At 34.1% G+C, this 19,596-nt stretch overlaps 3 protein-coding genes and 1 long non-coding RNA gene across 4 annotated transcripts; 1 reads left to right on the top strand and 3 right to left on the bottom strand.

Moving 5' to 3' along the window:
• Window positions 1–1,518: 1,518 nt before the first annotated feature.
• Window positions 1,519–3,088, bottom strand: LOC146910678 (uncharacterized). Its single transcript, XR_015018971.1, has 2 exons — window positions 2,167–3,088; window positions 1,519–1,905 (listed from the first exon to the last, which is right to left on the bottom strand). It is a non-coding gene; the product is annotated as an uncharacterized LOC146910678 (long non-coding RNA).
• Window positions 3,089–6,055: 2,967 nt separating this feature from the next.
• Window positions 6,056–7,133, top strand: LOC146910677 (Thioredoxin superfamily protein). Its single transcript, XM_085726398.1, has one exon. The coding sequence runs from the start codon at window positions 6,267–6,269 to the stop codon at window positions 6,918–6,920; it is 654 nt and encodes a 217-aa protein (XP_085582524.1). The 5' UTR covers window positions 6,056–6,266; the 3' UTR covers window positions 6,921–7,133.
• A 1,567-nt stretch (window positions 7,134–8,700) lies between these two features.
• On the bottom strand, window positions 8,701–11,631 carry LOC146910676 (pentatricopeptide (PPR) repeat-containing protein). The gene has a single exon (XM_085726397.1). It carries the CDS (start codon window positions 11,509–11,511, stop codon window positions 9,181–9,183), a length of 2,331 nt encoding a protein of 776 aa, XP_085582523.1. The 5' UTR covers window positions 11,512–11,631; the 3' UTR covers window positions 8,701–9,180.
• Window positions 11,632–12,939: 1,308 nt separating this feature from the next.
• LOC146910675 (glucomannan 4-beta-mannosyltransferase 9-like) lies at window positions 12,940–19,293 on the bottom strand. The gene is made up of 9 exons (XM_085726396.1): window positions 18,399–19,293; window positions 18,201–18,299; window positions 17,639–17,891; window positions 15,218–15,328; window positions 14,983–15,119; window positions 14,535–14,648; window positions 14,258–14,457; window positions 13,832–14,026; window positions 12,940–13,544 (listed from the first exon to the last, which is right to left on the bottom strand). The coding sequence occupies exons 1-9, from the start codon at window positions 18,726–18,728 to the stop codon at window positions 13,382–13,384; spliced, it is 1,602 nt and encodes a 533-aa protein (XP_085582522.1). The 5' UTR covers window positions 18,729–19,293; the 3' UTR covers window positions 12,940–13,381.
• Window positions 19,294–19,596: the final 303 nt, after the last annotated feature.

The following is a 19,596-nucleotide window of genomic DNA, read 5'->3' as shown; positions in this document are numbered from 1 at the left end:
AGGTGTTAAACACAATGTGACTTAAGTCACGCAGAAATACAACTTACGTGACTTAAGTTACGCTGAAGATCAGCGTGAGTTAAGTCATGTTGTGTGTCCTTTTAAATACCATACAACAACTCATTTCCTCATCTTCTCTTTCACATCTAAAATCTCCAAAAACTCTCTCAAATCAACCAAGTCTAAAATTTCTTCAAGTTCAAATCAAACAACACTTCAATAAGAAGTAAGTTTTCATAATCAAACACCATTAACATTTTATGTTCATATGTTAGATTTTTCCTCTTAAATTAGAAATTGTTTAGTTTAAGTTTTTTTTTTGTGTGCGCGCAAGAAATGATACAATGATTACGTGTAAATGACTCATATTGCTTAATTGTTTAGATGTTTACATGTTTATGTTGTAGTTTTGAGTTTTAGGGTTTATATATAATTTGCACTCTAAGTGTGCTGATAAAATGTTTGAATGAGTTTTTCATTGATTGTTTAATTTCTTATGGTGTATATTTGAAACAATGGACAATTTGTTAAGCGCTCAAGTAAGCTTCAACGGTGGAAATCCTCGTTTGTGCAAGGTTCGAGTCGCTGCCATGCTAAATGATCTGAAGGATCAAATGAACGAAACCAACCAATGTCTCAACCCCTGGAGACACAAGGAGAGTGGAATATGTTTGGTATAAACGTCCATCGTTCAACGACGGGAGAATAACGTTCAGTCAGTCAGAGTTAACGAACGACGACGACGTTAAGAGCATGTTCTCGATATTTTGTGAGCAGAACATGTTCCCGAGGATCGAGATGGATGCTACGTTGCTGAGATCGCCTGAAGATATTCTCAAGAATTTGATTCTGCCACAAGGTTGTGTTTAGGCAGCGTCGTTATTATGTAGTGTCTTTATTTTGTTGGAATTTAAACTTAATTCATGAAAGTTTGCCGAAATGTTGGTATTAAAGTGTCTTATACTTAGCGTAAAAATTTGCAGCATCCTTTGAAAAGTCAAAAGAATGAAGAGAACACAACTTGTATTATACCAAATCAACTATATATGTTTTCACATCGAATTCCCTTGTATAAGATGAGTCGGACGTAAGGGAATGCACCTCTAAAATGTTGTTTTGTGCTTGATCATGGTCCTCTGTTAATTGAAACTTGTCAGTTGACAATGCAGTAGGATTAAGTTCAAAAGAATGTATTGGAATGCATTCCTTTACGTCCCTGCTCATCTTATATGAGGGAATTCGATGTGAAAACATATATAGTTGATTTGGTAGAATACAAGTGCTGTGTTCTCTTCATTTTTTTTTGAGTTTTCAAAGGATGCTGCAAATTTCTACGTTAAGTATAAGACACTTTAATACCAACATTTTGAACAAACTTTGAAAATTGTTATTTAAACCCAACATCATGATGATACCACATATTTAGGGAGAATGTAATGTAATGTAGATGAAATTAAAACTAAATAAAATTGTGCATTTTTTGAATTGATTTTGTGTACTTGTGCAACTTTATTCAAATTTATTCAATACACAACTTTATTCAAATTTATTTAAAATGCAACTTTATTCAAATTTATTTAATACCAAAATGCGTAGTATATCAAAAAACATAAAAAATAATTCAAAAAATCAAGACATTGCAAGCCATTACATTTAATCATCTCTCTCGTCACTTAAGTCAATTGGGTTGTCCTCGACAGTTCATGGCCCCTGCTTTTGGCTGCAGATTAAAATAACAGGTTCTCCTGCTCCGTCTCATCTTATTGAAATTGTACACTAGCACATTCACCTTGCTTTTTTGTATGGTTCCTTCACATTCAATACCATGCCATGTCACGGTGATTTTTGCTTTATTCTTCTCACCCTCTTTTTTTAATTGAGCATCACCCTGTTCTTGAGACATATCTACACAATGCAAACATCAGATCAAAACCTACTCCAATCCTAAAAATTCTACCACAAATTCCTAACAATTTCTAACAATTTTTACCACAATTCAATCAATTCTATTACAATCAACATCAAACAATTCAATCAAATCATAAACATCTAACATCGTAGAATCAAAAATAACAAATCAACAAAACCTAAATATGTGACAATTTATCCAAAAAATATAACAATTCAATAAAAAAAAAGTCATGCAATAGGATAATAAGCACTTACTTGATTTTGTGATTGTAATTGGCGTTGAATGACTCAAGGTTGGAGAAAATCGCAACTTTGTTGATGAAAACTAGAAATGGAGTTTTGGAAATTCCTATGAAACTGTTATGTTCTTATAACAGAACCCCACGTAAGTTAACTAGCGCTGACTTAAGTCATGTGCCGATCGTGACTTAAATCATGCTATGTTATACATCTGCGTGAGTTAACTCACGGAGAGGTATTTTAGACAGTTCGGTATGAAGTGAACGTTTTATGTTGGGAGAAGAGCAATTTTCGAAAGTATATCCCACAATAAAAATGACCTATTTAATTTGCCCCACTAATTACATTGGCCCAACTTACACCACCGATACCACCTTTAAGATATTGAACTTTGGCCCTCTTCACCTTATTACTTCCACCATAAGCATCAACGAGTATATCTCACGTCTCCTTTACTGATTTGGTGATAAAGATCTTCGCAAAATCAGCAAAATTGACACATTGATTGATCAAGAATTGTGCTTTGCGGTCCCTTTTCTTGAGATCATTGTGAGTAGCTTTCTGCGCATCAATATCGTTATGCTCCTATTCTTGAACTCTTCATTCACAATTTGAAGCTCATCTTGATGTCCAAAGATGACCCCATATTCATGCACACCATTGATCCCAGTTCTTGCGATCAAGAATGGATATATTTGCAAAAAGGACTTTGTTGAAGTAGACGTGATCAAAGAAGAACAACACGAGCAACCTTGATTCACTAACACTAACTCTTCTGATTTATGAATCAGAATTCTAATACTCTGATAACGCTAGCCGGGACAAATATACTCACACTAACTCTTCAATTGACTTTATGAATCAAAATTCTAATACTCCTATTCAATTTTCGAGAGAAAGAAAAATGATAAACTCAATTGAATTAAATAGTTTCACTAACTTAATTATTGAGCACCGATGCTATTTATACACACTTGCACAAGAGTACAATAAGCTCACGGATACTAGCACTAGGCTATAATTATCAACACCTTTTTTTTTTTTTTACAACACTTATAATTATCAACACTTATAACATAACGACACACTTTATAACCAACTAAAAGTAATACGACCAAACTTAACTACTACTTGAATTATCCTACACCAAAATTTACCACTCTCATTTATATATATAACTATCTCATAATTCAATTATAATATCTAACTTTTTAGTTTTTTTTTTAACAAGCCAAAATGGAATATAATATAACACAGAGTGGTTCATCTCGCACAAGGCGTACAAAAGAGAACCACCCACCAAAAAATACAGTCAGAATTCTGATGCCATACAATAGCACACCTGAAGAAAGACAACAAACAGAACTACATCAAAACACCCATGCAAGGTATAGGGTGTCGCCACCAGTCATTGTAACTGAATGCGAAAGCAGACATATTTGCTTTTAACCAAGAATAAGACATAAATTTTATGTTGTCTACTAAATGATCAAAAGTGTCAATCTTCTGATTAAAAATCCTGTTGTTTCTTTCCTTCCAAATAACCCAAACAATAGCCATCCAGATTACCGTCAGAAAAGAGTGTGTAGATCGTGGTAGCCCCGCCAAATGACCAAACTGATGGAGATGATCGTGAACGGATGCTGGGACAATAAATGAAATGCCTAGCCATTGATAAATACGATCCCACACCATACCGAAGTGATCACAACGAAAAAGGAGATGATCAGTGGTCTCGGAAGAACCGCACCCTCCTATGCAAGAAGTGTCGTTGATGTGAATGATACGCCTACGAATAAGGTTGTCCTTAGTTGGGAGTCGATTGCGAAGGAGTCGCCAAACAAATACAGAGACCTTAAGCGGAACTTGCTTATTCCACAAATCGTCAAACATACCACTCGCGGAAGGAATACTGGATGTTGTGAGATAAGTATAAGTCCCCTTAACAGAATAACCATTAATGGGGTCAAGGATCCACTGCCACCTGTCAAGAATATGTTCCTGCAAAACAACGTTATGCAACAGAGATGCACACTCCGACACTGTCTCCTCCTCCCACGCTAAGAGACGCCTACACCACTCCCACGCACCACCACCGTCGCCCCACCCCTTACTCTCCATCTCCTGCACTGTCAGCCATTTATTAACCGCCAAATCGAAGAGGCGAGGAAATTGCACCCGTAAAGGCACACCCCCCCCCCCCCCCCCCCCCCAACCAATTATCTGACCAAAAGAATGTGCTACCTCCTCCACCTACAACCCTACACACATGATCTTCAAACCAACTTTTTAGTGAACAGTAAAATTGTTTTTTTGAAGTCATTAGTGAACAGTGATATTAAGTAATTAAAAATAAGCAGTGCTATCTTTTGACTAATAAAAATAGGAGAAAATATTTTTATACCAAAATGAATTTAAAATATGGATGCCCTTTCGGGTTGGGAACAAACAATATGCTCAAGAATCTTCCACATAGGCGGGGGTCCCTAACGACAATTACAAAGGAGATGGTGAAAATATCAACCTCTATTTCCAACCTAATCGTTTTGTCATCTTCCCACACACGCTGACTTAATTTATTAACAATGTTATTGTCAACAAATATTTCACAAACACACTGATTATGAATTTCAACCAGTTCGTAAAAAATAAAAAAATTCAACCAGTCAAAAATATAATTAAAAAATATTAAGTAAAAATGAAATTTCATGTATGTTTGATATTGTGAGAATCACAATGAGCGGCTTAAATACCAAACATACGAAAAAATGAGTTACCGTTTGCTTTATTTATTGATCAACTATTACACAGTCATAACCCTAAATTGAAAATATTTGAACACACATAAAAATGAAAAAAAATTAAAAGAAATAAATTAGTAGCATCATTTTTTTTATCTTTAATTTTGTTTTATCTATTTGTGTGTCTAAGTATATTTTATTTGTGACCAATTTAAACTTTCTCCATTTTATTTAAGTTTCAACAATTGTCTATTTATGAAAATTTATAACAAATAAAAGATTTTAATCTCGTTAATTTATCATCTGTGTCTATCACTCAGAAGAGACACTAATATTTTTTTTTTTTTTACATTATGCAAATTATAAATACATGTTAATATATTGAATTTTCGCATTGTAGTTTTCTCTTTTGGTTTAGCCTCTTTAATTTCAAGAAAAATGAATTTTAAATTATCTTTCTTTTATTGATCGGAAATTGTTTAACCCGAAAGGGTCTGGTTTGTTTAAACCTGTTCGATTCTCTGATATTCCAGATTTGTTGAGATCTGCAAGTTTCGAGGGGTCGTCTACCTTCACTTTGATATTGCTTGAAAAAGCATTTACGCTTGCTGTTGATCAGGGAGTTGTTGACACTTGAATTTTGTTACCATGTTGGCGGTCGATCCATTCGCCATACCTAAACTCTAACTGTTCTATGCAGATGTTCACTTTTCATATTTTTTTTAACTTGGTTTCGCGCCCGCACGAGGGTTCGCTGAGTTGCGTCTTTGATTAGTGATTTTTTTTTAGGATATATCAGAGTTGATCTACCTGAACTGATTTATCATGTTGTATTCCCGTTTGGATTATTCTAGGTCAGATTAATGTCCCCCAGTCTTTGTATCTCTCTTTTTATTTAATATATTTTCTATTTTGCCTAAAAAAAATTCTCTTAGTTGGTGCAAAGATAATTAAAATAAGGAGAATGTTAACCAGTGCCCCCGGACATTGGTTAAGCAACTAAAAGAGGCAAGATTTTATTAAAAAATTGTGTAATAATTAGGTAGTCAAAAGTAAAAGTTTATATTTTCAAGACAATTTTTCTACTTTAGAATTCCTTAACCAGTGCCCCAGGGGCACCGGTTAACAAGACCATTAAAGAAAAATAGTTCTATTTTGTTTTGTCCGAAAAAATCACTGTTAGTTGGCCAAAAATACGAGATGTTTGGTAAGAAAAGGTGCTACCTGGCAGAAGAAGAAGCTGCCAAGTGGTAAGAATAACCTAATTTTGTGGTAAGGTTGAGGCAAGATTCATCTTCACACTTCACCTTCTTCATTCATTCATTTCCACAAACACGTTCTCTTCACTCTCTCTCTCACTCTTCCAAATCAACAATGGCAACATCACTCTCTTTCTCTAGACTCCTCTCATCTTCCACCACCACCTCACTCTTATCTCCCAAAACCAAAACCCTCTCTTCCAAATTCACCCTCCCTCTCAAATTCAACCGTTTCAACCCAAAACCTCTCCGATTCTCCTCTTCCCCCAAAATCTCCGCCACCATCTCCGTCGGCGACAAACTCCCTGAATCCACCTTCTCCTACCTCGACCCTGCCGGTGAAGTCCAAACCATAACCGTCTCTGACCTAACAAAAGGCAAAAAAGCAGTCCTCTTCGCCGTTCCAGGAGCTTTCACACCAACATGCTCACAGAAACACGTTCCTGGATTCGTGGAGAAATCAGCGGAGCTAAAAGCGAAGGGAGTTGATACAATCGCTTGCATTTCGGTGAACGATGCGTTTGTGATGAAAGCGTGGAAGGAGGATTTGAAGGTGAACGATGAAGTGGTGCTTTTGTCTGATGGGAATGGTGATTTCACAAGAGCGATTGGGGTTGAGCTTGATTTGAGCGATAAACCTGTTGGATTGGGTGTTAGGTCAAGACGTTATGCTTTGTTGGCTGAAGATGGTGTTGTTAAGCTTTTCAATTTGGAGGAAGGTGGTGCTTTTACTTTCAGTGGTGCTGATGATATTCTCAAAGTTCTTTGAATCAATTTTCTATTATGTCTTACAACATGAGTTAATTGTTTGTTTAATCGGTTTAGATTAATGCACTTTTTTGGTTTTGGTTTTCTTAATAATAATCTGGAGTGGATTTGACCCAATTATATTCTGCTGTGATGATGATTAACTGTTGAGCTTTGTGGTGATTTGTTGGTGAATTATATTTTCATTGTATGCATTGCTTTGTGGTTGATTGAACAGTTGTCTTTAGTTGATAATTTGTAGTATGTTGTTCATCCATGTCATTTTTGCAATGCTGCAAATTGTCACCGTGATTCTGGCATATCCAATATCCACCATGATACTAGCATAGGCCAAACCTGGTTCTGTGAACTTTTAAAACTTTGAAAATAGTTGGAAATAAAGGTGCTTTATTTTCCAAAGTATGATTTAGGAGTTATGTTATGATGTGATTTTGATACAGAGCTAGTAACATACTCAAGTGTATGAAATTCATATTGAAGCATTGTTGTAAGAGTGCAAACTGTTTGATAGATGACAGACTCTAATGACTGTTTTATAAGAATCGTATAACTTCCTAATTCCCAAGGCTTCCCAATATTATGCTACCGTTCTTCTCTTGTCTATAATTTGGAGCATAAAATGCATCTTTAGGTTTTGTAAAATTATGGTGGTTAAATGACGGCAAATCAACCGTAGTATCAAACATGCACAAAGACAAGTTATGCTGACAAAGTGTCACAAGACTAACCCCGTTGAATTTTGATGAGCTGCGAAGCTTTGATAAGATCTGGTGCATTCGTTCTAGTATGATCAACACTAATTTAAGTATCACTCTTTGTTCTAATCTACGTTTTTTCACTAAGCAAAAGAAGCAAGTATACGTGAAATACATGTTGGAATGATTTTCTTGGTTTCTGAAGCTTTTCTGGTATTATCTTTTGATCATTTATCATATTAAGACAAGAGATTGCGACCCCGCCTGTATGCGCACAGAATTTTTTTTTTTTTTTTTAAGTTTGATATTCCAAGCAGCAAAGTTTCGTTACAACCAAATCCTATCTTCAAAACTGTTTTCCAACTAAATTCCCAACTTTAATAGTCTCGTTACCACAAATTCGAGTAAATATCAGCAATCATGATTAAAAATGTCCACCGGTTCAGTTTTTCATTTTCCACCCTTTTCGTCTTACATTCTGAGGAGACAAATTGAGAATCTTCCTGTTCCTGTCTCAGCGTATAGCAGAAATACCACCAACAATCTCATCTCAAGCATGTCCCTGTACCAAAAAGTGCTTTCCATTGTAATCTTGAATTCCAGTGTACCTTAGCACGATGTATATGTATATAAATTTTTTCAATCCGTCCCTTTATTTCTCATTTCAACAGTGAAATGTTTAATTTCCTAAAACCTCGAAAGGAATTTTGAGCTCATACCGTAATTAGCAACAACGCTATTTTTTTTAGTTTCAGAATACCATGCCACAAAATAATGTTGATAATACTATGCCACAAAATAATGTTGAGAAAAGGCAGTCCACTGGTGCCGATTTATCAAAGCGAATTAGGAATATCCATAAAGCATGAGTATATTAAAAACAAAAAATTCCAACCTTAGTTACGTAGCTGCTGCCTGCAGCTGTGTTAAAATTCAGTAGAAATTTCTCTTTATTTTAATTTCATTCCGCTTAGAGACCGACCCAAGTGTTATGTAAGGGTAATCACATCACTTGTTAAAAAAAAGAGCATTATCTTTTTGAAGGGAGAAAGGTGTTGTTCTGTTGTGAACTTAGATCTTGTGGGATTGGTTCCACAACAAGTGGAATGTTTACCTTACTGAAAGCTTATATTCAATTTCCACCAGTAGCCTTAGGCTAGTATATAGGTCTACCTACCTACTATGAACCCAAAGTATCCATACACTGACCAATTCGGGATTCAAGTTCCATCAAGTTTCTCCACATGAATTTTGTGAAATTAAGTACAAAAAATCTATGCAACTCAACTGACATGCATTTTGAGCAAACAAAAAAGGAAGAGAAGATAAATCTTCCATGATGCAGAACCAGTTAAACCAGTTAAACAAAGATGTCTAAGGCAGCAAATAACACTTGTTTGAACAGGAGCTCCCGAGGAGAACTGCCTATATAGTTTAAAGACAGGCACAAGCTTCATTTTGTACGGTGCAAGCAAAACTTTTGCCAAAAAGGTAAAGTTGGTACTTATTCAGATAATATTGCCAAAATCGTAAAGTTGGATAATGTACAATGGTGTGTATCATTTGTTAGCCTTCAAGTTTTTGTACTCTACGAGTCAACTCTGAGGATACAATTTCAGCTTCGTGTAGCATTCCCTCCTCTCTAAGCCCAGATATTAGCTGAGAGCAAATGCAATCATTTAAAATGAAACCAGAATCAAACATTTCTCTATACCAAAAATACGCACCATTGAAATCTTTTAAGTCACAATGTCCCTTAACCAGAATTTTATATGTATCAGCCTTTGGAACCAAACCCTTTGCCTTCATATCATCTAAAAGATGTTTTATTTCTGAGACCCTTCGATCTCTAAGGTGTGCTAGAATCAAGCAGTTGTAAGTTACCTTGTCGGAATCAATTCCCTGATCAACCATTTGTTGGTGCAAAGACATTGCCTTCAGATCATTTCCATCTTCAGCATAACCATAAATCATTTCATTATATACAGCTCGATCTGGAATCAATTTCATTCGTAACATTTCTTGAAACATTTTCTCCATTGTCACTACACCTTTTTTCCTGCATGAATTGATCAAAGGATGGAAAGTCCCAATTGAAGGTTTTATGCCCCGCTTCTTCATATTATTGTACAATTCAAGGCATTTCTCGGGGTTTCCTGACATTGCGTAGACTGACATTAAGGAATTGTATGTAATCACATCTGGTTTATATCCCTTGCTGGTCATATGGAGAAACAGATTCTCAGCTTCTGTTACCCTTCCGTTTTTCCCAATTCCATTTATTAGAGTATTGTATGTCACAAGAGTTGCATCTATTCCATTTTGTATCATTTCATTAAAAAATCTGAACGCATCTTTCGGTTTACTCAGTGAACAACTAGCTTCAATGAGCATATTATATATATCTGCATTTGGAGAAACCCCACGAGTTACCATATCCCCAAGCACAATCTCGGCGTCAAGAAGCTTACCATCTTTGCAAAGACAGTTTATAAGAGAACCATAGCTTATGACATTAGGCTTCATCCCTTTCTTTTCCATTTCCTCAAGAATCTCAAAACACCTGACAAAATCACACGCCATTCCATAACCATTAATCAAAGAGTTATAAGTCTGCATAGTAGGAGAAACACCCTTCTCTATCATCTTCTTAACCCATCTCTCTGCCTGGTCCAACTCCCCAGTTTCACAAAACTTGTTAATCAGGGTATTGAAGGTGACATAACTAGGCTTCAACCCCCGTTTTTCCATTTCTTCAGCTGTCAATATACCTTTATTCAAGTCACCCTTTTGGCAATAAGCATTCACCAGTATGTTATATGATATCGGACTTGAAACAACTCCATTATTTTCTAGCTTTGCCAAAACCTCTTTAGCCTTTTCAACCTTTCCTACCTTGCACAGTCCATTCAACAAAGCATTACAAGTATGCTCATCGACCTGTGTTCCATTTCCATTTAACAAACCATTTTCATTTCCACCCATCAACTGATCATCAAATACAAGACTCGAAAACCCCCTAGGCAAAAAACCATTCCTTTCCATCTCCAATAACACCCTCTTAGCATCTTCCAATCTCCCCAAACCACAAAGACCACTTAACAAGCAATTGTAAGTAACAACATTAGCCTTCGAATACGGACCATTCATCCTAGCCCTCAATCTAAAAGCTTCCTCTATTCCACCCACCTTACAATACCCATCAATAAGCGTATTAAAACTCACGGTATTAGGAATAACATTTCTTTGAATCATTTCATCAAACACCTTCCGTGCATCCTTTATTTTCTTGGCTTTACACAACCCACCCAACACCAAATTATACACATAAACAGTAGGACGAATGCCATCTTTCTCCATTAAATTAATCAGCTCAAAACACATATTTAAATCCTTCAACATAGCAGCAGAATGAACAGCTTTTCCATAAGCAAAACTATCGGGTCGAACACCGGATTCAAGAACATCATTAAAAAGAGTAATAGCCTTTTGAAAGTGGCGTAAATCAACAAGGGATTGTAGAAGACGGTTGATAAAACAATTGGGAAGGATAAAGCCGTCGTTTTTCATGGAATAGAAAAGTTCAATGACTCTGTGGATGGTATTGGGATTGGAACAAAAGGGAAAGAGGGTTTCTAGAAAGATGGGTTTGGATAGGAGGGAGTGAATTTGCGAGGGAAATGAGTAAGGAACTTTGGAGAGAATAAGGTATTTGAAGAGGTTTTGGGCGTGTTGAGTGCGATCTTGGTCGATTAAGGATTGAATGTGTTGAAATTTTTGAAGCCATTGTTGTTGATTTTGAGGAAGTGTGAGTGATTCGGAACAGAAGAATGAAATGGAATTGTTGAAGTTTGAATTGGGAAGAAGATGGAGAAAGGCGCGTCTTCTCAAAAACATTGTTACTCCTGTTGTGTATGGTGAATGAGAAAGCGGAGGCGTGTGAGAGAGGGTTTAGAGGGTTTTACTAAATTCTCAAATTCTCACTTATTAGAGGGAAAGTTGTTAACTTACTTGATACTCTACTCCAAATAATGGATTTTATTTGTGGTTTTTTTTAACGTTTGAGATTAGGGTTGTTGGGTATACTTCTATGCATCCGTTTTAGCATGTGTCTGCGGATAAAACTCGTCAAAGTAAGGTGGATAGTTTAATGGATATCTAAATGAATTCATAAAATACTGTATTCGACATTCATGAGTTAATGGATGCAAAGATGGAGCAATGATATTGTATTCGACACTCACATATTCCAATTTGTTGGTAAATTGGTAAAATGACTAATCATCTGTTTGAGAATCAAATTTTCCATTGTGAAAACTCATGTTTGGCAAGTTTTATGAACGCAAGTTTGTGACGATAATTCAAAATTTGTAAAATACTCGTCTAATGGACACCAACAAGGAATGATACGAAGTTGATATGACTATCAATTTTATCTCACAAGTGAGTAGCTGATGATTGCTATCCTACTCGTGAATATCCATTGTAATCTCTACTCCGAATCCTTCCCGTCTCCATCTCTTTCATTCGTCAACTCGTTTTCTCTCAAATGAGACATCTCTCACTTTTACACTCATTCTCTCTCATATATTGAACAGTTGTACGATCATATAGTTTTCTGGATTGTTAAAAGATTGTAGGGAATTCACACTCCATTTCTCTAGCTTGAAGGTACTTTAGATTGAACTTTTTTTTATTTTATATAAATGTAAGATTGAACTCAATTCAAATAAACTGTGCATAACTTTCATTTTTTTTAGTACAAACGTTGGATAGAACTCGATTCAAATAAACTATGCATAAGTTTCATTTAGAAACCCAAATTATAAAAGTTCCTACAAGGGGCAAGGACCCCCTTTTTGTTAAAAGTAAGAACTAAATATAAATCTACATCACTAAGTATTTTGTCAGAGGAAAAAAAATGTTATAAGCAATTAGGCTTTAATTAAAGGAAATTGCTAGAACCTTTATTTAGAAATAGTCCAATGATTTCACTAGCTCAATTAAACATGCGTGGAGCTCGATGAAACAAAGTATCTTTTCAATTTCTCAAAACAAATGAGGATGTCATTTACAAAGAGATAGACACAAAAAATAGATAACCAGTCTTACCATTAAGAAGATCCTACCACCATTAATTATTTTATATATTTCTTCAAATTTCTTTGTTTTTTTTATTTTTTTTAATAGAAGAAACCGAGAGAATTTTAAATGGAGATGATGGTAACTCAATGAAACGTGTATCCCATTTTCTAAAAAAATTAAAGTTAACATGTGTCTTAGGGACACATAATGATATCATACATACACTATATATACACAGTGTTGGACAACTAAACACAGGAACTTTATGTATTTTATCAATTTCTTGAAGCGACTTATTTCTTCCAACAAATACAACTTCAAGAAAAAAAAAATGAAATCAAAAGGAACTACAAAATCTTATTATAAACAATCCATCCAATACAACATTATTGCTTCCCTAAGGATCGATGTCAGTAGATTGCTGCCTTGTTCTTGTTCTGTGGACTTATCTTCCATGAGAAGGACTTCATATAACTTCTGTCTTTTTTGAATATTCACAAGAAAACTAAACTCTTCAAGAGTCACTGACCCTTGTGCAAAACCTCAAAGAATAACAATCCTTTCCTTTAAACTAACAAGCTATAATTTGCAAGAAGTATGTTGAAAACGCAATATATTACAACGTGTTCAATACTGAATCAACAGAAGATGAAATTGCTGATTGAAGAATCACCAGGTCCTTCTAGGAGTTGGGAACGAAAGTTCCAACATATCCAAATGCCATGATGAAGAAGGCGATTGCTTGGATAAAGAGAAAGATGAAGAAGTGGTTTTTTCCAAACATGACATCGTAGCAGCCGATAAAGAAGAGGTACATTCCAACACCGAGTTCTAACAAGTGAATTCTGTTTGATATTTGAGAACAAAGATGACAAATGTAGGTAAGCAGAAATACTATATAACATTTACTACTATTTAGAAATCATTGAATGCCCGAGTTTTTAAAAGTGGTTTGCAACCACTATGCAACCAAAATTGAGATCACAATTTTTTTTTGAAGAACCAAAGTTGAGTTCACATAAGTTGCATAGATTGTGATTCTCCGCAATATCAAAGATTGTGACATGAGTTCGACTTAAAAACTTCTTGAATGCTACTATCAAATAACTAAGGTAATAGTACCAATTTATACCTGTCTTCAATCCTGAATCGAGGCTTCTTGAGTGCTTTAGTTCCTGCTTTAGCCTTGAGAGCATCTCCAAGTTTCTCAGTGACAATCCATTCATTCACTCGACTAGCCTCCAGTAGACCAATAACAGTTGCCTTTGCTCTATGTAGAGACATAACATTCTCAAATAGAATCCAAAAGACGAGTAAATGGAGTGACCTGACATGTAGAAAACACAATCAAGTTAACAAAGTTTTACTTGCATAACAAGTTTCTTGTATTTAAATGGAAATTTGGCTTATGTATTTGATTAAAAAGGTCTTACTAACTAATGCTACAACATGTTACATAGTAGTAGTTGAAAACGTTATACATTTAAATACATATTATTTGATATTTTAACTAACTAACGTCTTAAATTATAGAGGAATAATTGAGAGAAATAAACACCTTGGAGTTCCAACTGCATTGAGAAGAGTGATAACTGAAGGGATATAAACAGCTCCCCATTTTGGGACTGCAACTTCAGGTACCAAAACTGTTGCAGGTAGAACAATGCAATAAAACACAAACGTATTGATGTGTGCTATCACTTTCCGAACAAAGAAGAAACTGTAAATTACATGTATCTTCTTCCACAAGGACACTTTCTGCAATGTATACACATTATTAGCATGAATATATTTAGTACTGTAGATTGAAAATAATTCAAGGACCACAGGCTTACCTTGTTTTGAATAATCTCCAAGACCATTTTCCTGAAAAGATTGGCTGGTCCACAAGACCAACGATGCTGTTGGTAACGGTAGGCCTTGAAAGTACTTGGCAATTCATTTTTAACCTGCATTCAAAATAATTACCTAAAATTAGTGGCCAATTGATAATATACACTCAATCCATTTCATATATTTATTTGTTATAGCATTCTATTTTTTTCCTTCTCACATCAATACTTTAACAACAAAACCTGAATCATGGTTCAACTGTTTTAAACCACTTAAACATGATAAATATTCAGTTGAACCACTTAAATAACCGAACCATAGACAATGTAGGTTCACGGTTCAACCAGAGGAACCATCTGATTCGATTCGTTTTTTAAAACATCTTTAATTATGAATATTTTGAAAATCCAAGATTAAATTATTGAGTTTGAAATAATTATGAAAGTGGACCTTCAGGTTTGACAAGTATAAGAACTTCCATCCTTTGAGACTAGCTCTAACAGCCAAGTCCATATCTTCAACTGTGGTCCTATCCTTCCATCCACCAGCCTCATTCAGCGCCGAAATTCTCCATACTCCCGCAGTCCCTATTTTAGTTCAGAACAGTATAAACAGCATTTCTTCAATTTTTTACCATAAGATTTTATTTTATTTTTATTGTAGAAAGGTGAAATTAAATATTTACCGTTGAAGCCAAAGAAGGCATAAGTGGAAGACCCAACTTCTTGTTCCACAGTAAAATGGTAATCTAGTGACATCTCTTGCATTCTAGTCATCATACATTCATCCGAATTCACTGAAAAAACATAATAAAAAAATAGGAAAAATTTGTCTAGTTAGTTACTAGTAACAACCTTGCTGGCATGAAATTTATCATGTAACTAGATTAATCAATTATGCAGAAATTATAAAGTTAAAAATAAATGCATCTGTCGGTTAGTTGAGATGAAAAAAGTGAGTATGAAATGAGTCCAACATTAAATTTGCACATGCAATTGCCGGTATTTGCAGAAGAGTAGTAAAAGGGAACAAAAGGAGGATGAAGGAGCACTATAAGAATAATGATGATATCAACAACCACAATAATTCCAACAACGGTGTTGTTGATGTGTAAGACAGCAATGCTCTTTGAAATAGTACACATGCATGTTTCAGGAAAATACTTGGGTGACATAATGTCACCGTGACATTAAATCTGAGCCACACAAATGTACTCATGGATGTGTTGTGTGGCCCAAATGCAAATGACAATGTGTGTTGTGTGACCCAGATTTAATGTCACGGTGACATTATGTCACCCAAGTGCTGTCCCATGTTTCAAGCATTGCCCTCCATAAATAAATCAACAATAATAATGGTTGGTCCCGCACAAAATCTTCAATTATTATCTGATAACATTATACAGCATAAATTTGGAATTGCATATATACTCATATAGGCCATAGCAATTCTTTATGTGAATAGTGTGTGGCATTTTTACTCATATATAATTAAATTAGGCAAATTCTATGGTACACCCAAAGATTTGAGTGTATTGATACACCAAATTATTGAATTAATAGTTAATTGTGTTAGTTTTTGAAGAGAAAAATTGTTTTCTATCACCTATAATTGTAATAATTAAATCTTATTTACCAAAAACGTCCACGAAATAAAATTTAATTTTTATGAATTTTTAATACTCGTAATAGATAATTTTGATTATTTTTTACAATAAAATGTAAAAAAAATTAGTATGATTTCTATAAACAATGAAATAATGTTTTTTCTTATAAAATGATATTTTCTAAAATATAAATATCAATACATAGCTCTTTATTTCGTAAAAATGATAGTTAATTTATAAATTTTTAAAGTAAGAGTACCGGTACACCTTAATTTTGCTGGTGTACCGTAGAAGTCCCCAATTAATTATCTGTTTCCACATTAAGTAGTGGTAAAGTGTTGATCAAACTTTTCGGCCACAAAATTACACAGCCAAACTCATATTATGCTATAAATGAATCATTCGCTAGGGTAATATGGTACGTGAAAACCATTATTATTTTATATCATATCATGGGCCTCATGGTTAGTCATCTATCATCAGTTTCGTTCACAACTTTTCGTGACAGGCTGTCCGCAAAAATATATATTTTATAGGTTTACGAATATGCCATTCCAACCCTTTTTCCAACATGGAACATAAGAAACCAAACAAAATAGATGTATTCAGAAAAAATATATAAAATAAAGGTGTTGAAATATTTAACGACACCTGAAATAACACATTCTCTGCAATGATTTTTTTGGAGGGTAGTAGAACGAAGTAGGTCCATATCCATATGTATAAAAAGGAAGGGCTAATTTTGTTTTGTTTCTGATTTTTTATTTTTTATTATTATATAAAATTAGCTAAATATATTTTTAGTCTCAGCAAAGCATTCATTAAGGTAAGAGCTCACCCCTAAAAAAAAGTAAGGGTTCTCTTTTAATTTAAGATCGATCCAATAATTTTTAATAATAAACCGAGGACAAAAGCAATATTTATTGTAAGTGAGTCTAAAATGAGGTTTTAGTGGCTTCATCCTTAGACCAACTTGAATCAAAAGTTCTAGATTCGAATTTAGCCATAAATTACATTGATATTAAACTTCTTGAGATAGGACATTGTTACATATTATGATCCCACCTAACCAAAAATATTAATCTTTACATTTACACGTAGAAGATATCCGACCGATTAAAAAAAACATTCATCTTTTAATTTTAGTCCTCTAAATTTTTTAATCACCACATTTTTAGTCCCTTATAAAAACGAAGCAGTTTACTTAAATAAGTTTAATTCAAAAAAATTAAAGAGAAACAAACGTGGCTTAAATGGAAGGCAACCACGAAAGCTGAAGGTGGTACCATAGACTGTGATGTTTGCAACTTTACACATTACACAGGGTTGTTCAACCATAAAGTGGTACCCACCATCACCCCAAAACCAAAATCACCCACCGACAGTTTTTCTATAAGCAAATTCCATATTAAGAATCTTAATTTAAGATTATGTCAAAATCTAAATTTAGAAAAGTGCTTTGTTGTTGTTGAAACTTAAGAGAAAAAAAAAGAAAATTACCAAATTTCCAGCGAGCTTGAATAAGCCCAATTTCAGGATTATGCACCATAAATGGCACGGTACGCCACAAGAAATCAGGCTCTGGTTGAAAATCAGCATCAAATATTGCAACATGATCACATTGTTTCACATAGCTATGCTTCATTCCTTCTTTTAAAGCACCTGCTTTGTATCCATTTCTATTGTCCCTAACTTCATACTTTATATTCACTCCTTTGCTTGCCCATCTTTGGCATTCTAGTTGCACCAACTCCTACATTTTTTTTTGTTACCATAAAATCAATGTTAATCATCACATGATCTATGTATTTTTAAATTAGACATTTTTTCTTGTTAGAGTAAAACCAATAAAACATTGATTTTGCCATGAAGGGTTGAAAGATATGTGACTACGATCTAGCTGCGACATCAATGTTTTTTGTGTTATGCTAGTTTGTGACTAAAAGACATTGTAGTTGAGTTGATATAAATTGTAAACGACTATAATTTTTGGCAATATTAAGAATCGTGACGCAAAGTGAACTTTAAATCTTGGATTTAATAAAATTAATTTGGTGGTTACCTTGATTGTTGGGTCAGTGGAGTCATCAAGAACTTGTATAATGATCCTATCAGAAGGCCATGAAAGACCACATGCTGCTCCAATTGACAATTGATAAACCTACATACATTAAAAGAAAACTCAATATCAAGCCTTAAAAAAAGTGCTTATCTACTATGCTTAACAAAGTTGCATTTTTTAGAATAAAAAATAAAGCACCTCTCTTTCATTGTACATAGGTATTTGAACAAGAACCATAGGATAACAAGAGTTCCCTAACTCAATATCATCTTTAATCGGTTCCCATTTGTAACGTTTTTCAGGTTTTCTTCCAAATAGCTTCACAAGAGTAATGACAACACCCATATAAACCCTCTCAATGAACATCATCACCGACATTATCAGACACAAAAACACTGATATTCTTAATAATGGAACAATCAATGGAGCTTTGATTTGACTCCAAATCAAAGAAATCTGCATGGTTATGTCATCTTTGGCTCCTTGTAATGCAAAAGGGATAGTAGTAGTAGAAGAAAAATGATCCATTTGAAATAGTAGTTTTTGACAAAAACGAAAGAGAAGAATGAGAAGAGGGACAAGAACTCAAGAAGACAAATATGTGAACAATGGTTGAAGACAAACACTAATAGATCCAAAAGAGTTTAAAGGAATCAACTTTGGTAAAGAAACAGGAATATTTGTTTTTGTTTTTGTTTTGTAATAAATTGTTATGTTTTGCTTCTGGTCCACGCAAAACAATGTGAGTTACTCTAGAGAGTAAAGAAAAACCAGTTCCTAGATCTTAAAATTAACAAACAACTTTTTTTAGCTTTTCATGTGACTAGGTATGCTTCATCTGAAATGGAAATATTAACCTGGCCACAGAACTAGACTTGTGTGGAAAGTCAAATTATGTTCTGCTGCTTCTGTGATCAAATGAAAAGAGAAGCAGAACAATACATTTATAAAAAGCAGAAGTAGATAACAAAAGAAAATGTGAAAGGAAAAAAAAAAAATTTAGAAGAAGAGATAAGAGGGGAAATGGGAGAGAAGAGAATGTTTTTTATTGTGTTTATTTAGGAGTTCTCTATATGGTACATTGCAATGCATTATTATATCTCTCTCTTGAATGCCTTTTATAGTACTAAGTTGAAGCCTCAACCACATGTGTGTGGCTTATTAAAAAAATGGGGAACAGCAATATGGCATCAGCATGTTAAGGTAAGCTGCTAATGTCAAGATACATAAAAGTATTAATGAAAATTAAACAATTTAAATACTTATTAATAATTTGACTTATTTTTTTATTTATTTTAAAACTATAAAGTTATCAATTAGTGGTATATAGTTAATATTTTGTTATTATTCATTTTTTTTCAATGAAATATTTAAATTTAATCTATAGATATTGAGA

This window comes from Medicago sativa, chromosome 7 (genome assembly GCF_051527215.1).
Source record: "Medicago sativa cultivar Bolivia chromosome 7, Bolivia_mono, whole genome shotgun sequence".
Lineage (NCBI taxonomy): Eukaryota > Viridiplantae > Streptophyta > Magnoliopsida > Fabales > Fabaceae > Medicago > Medicago sativa.
Note: the sequence above shows the minus strand (reverse complement) of the source record. Positions and strands in the feature narration are given on the sequence as shown.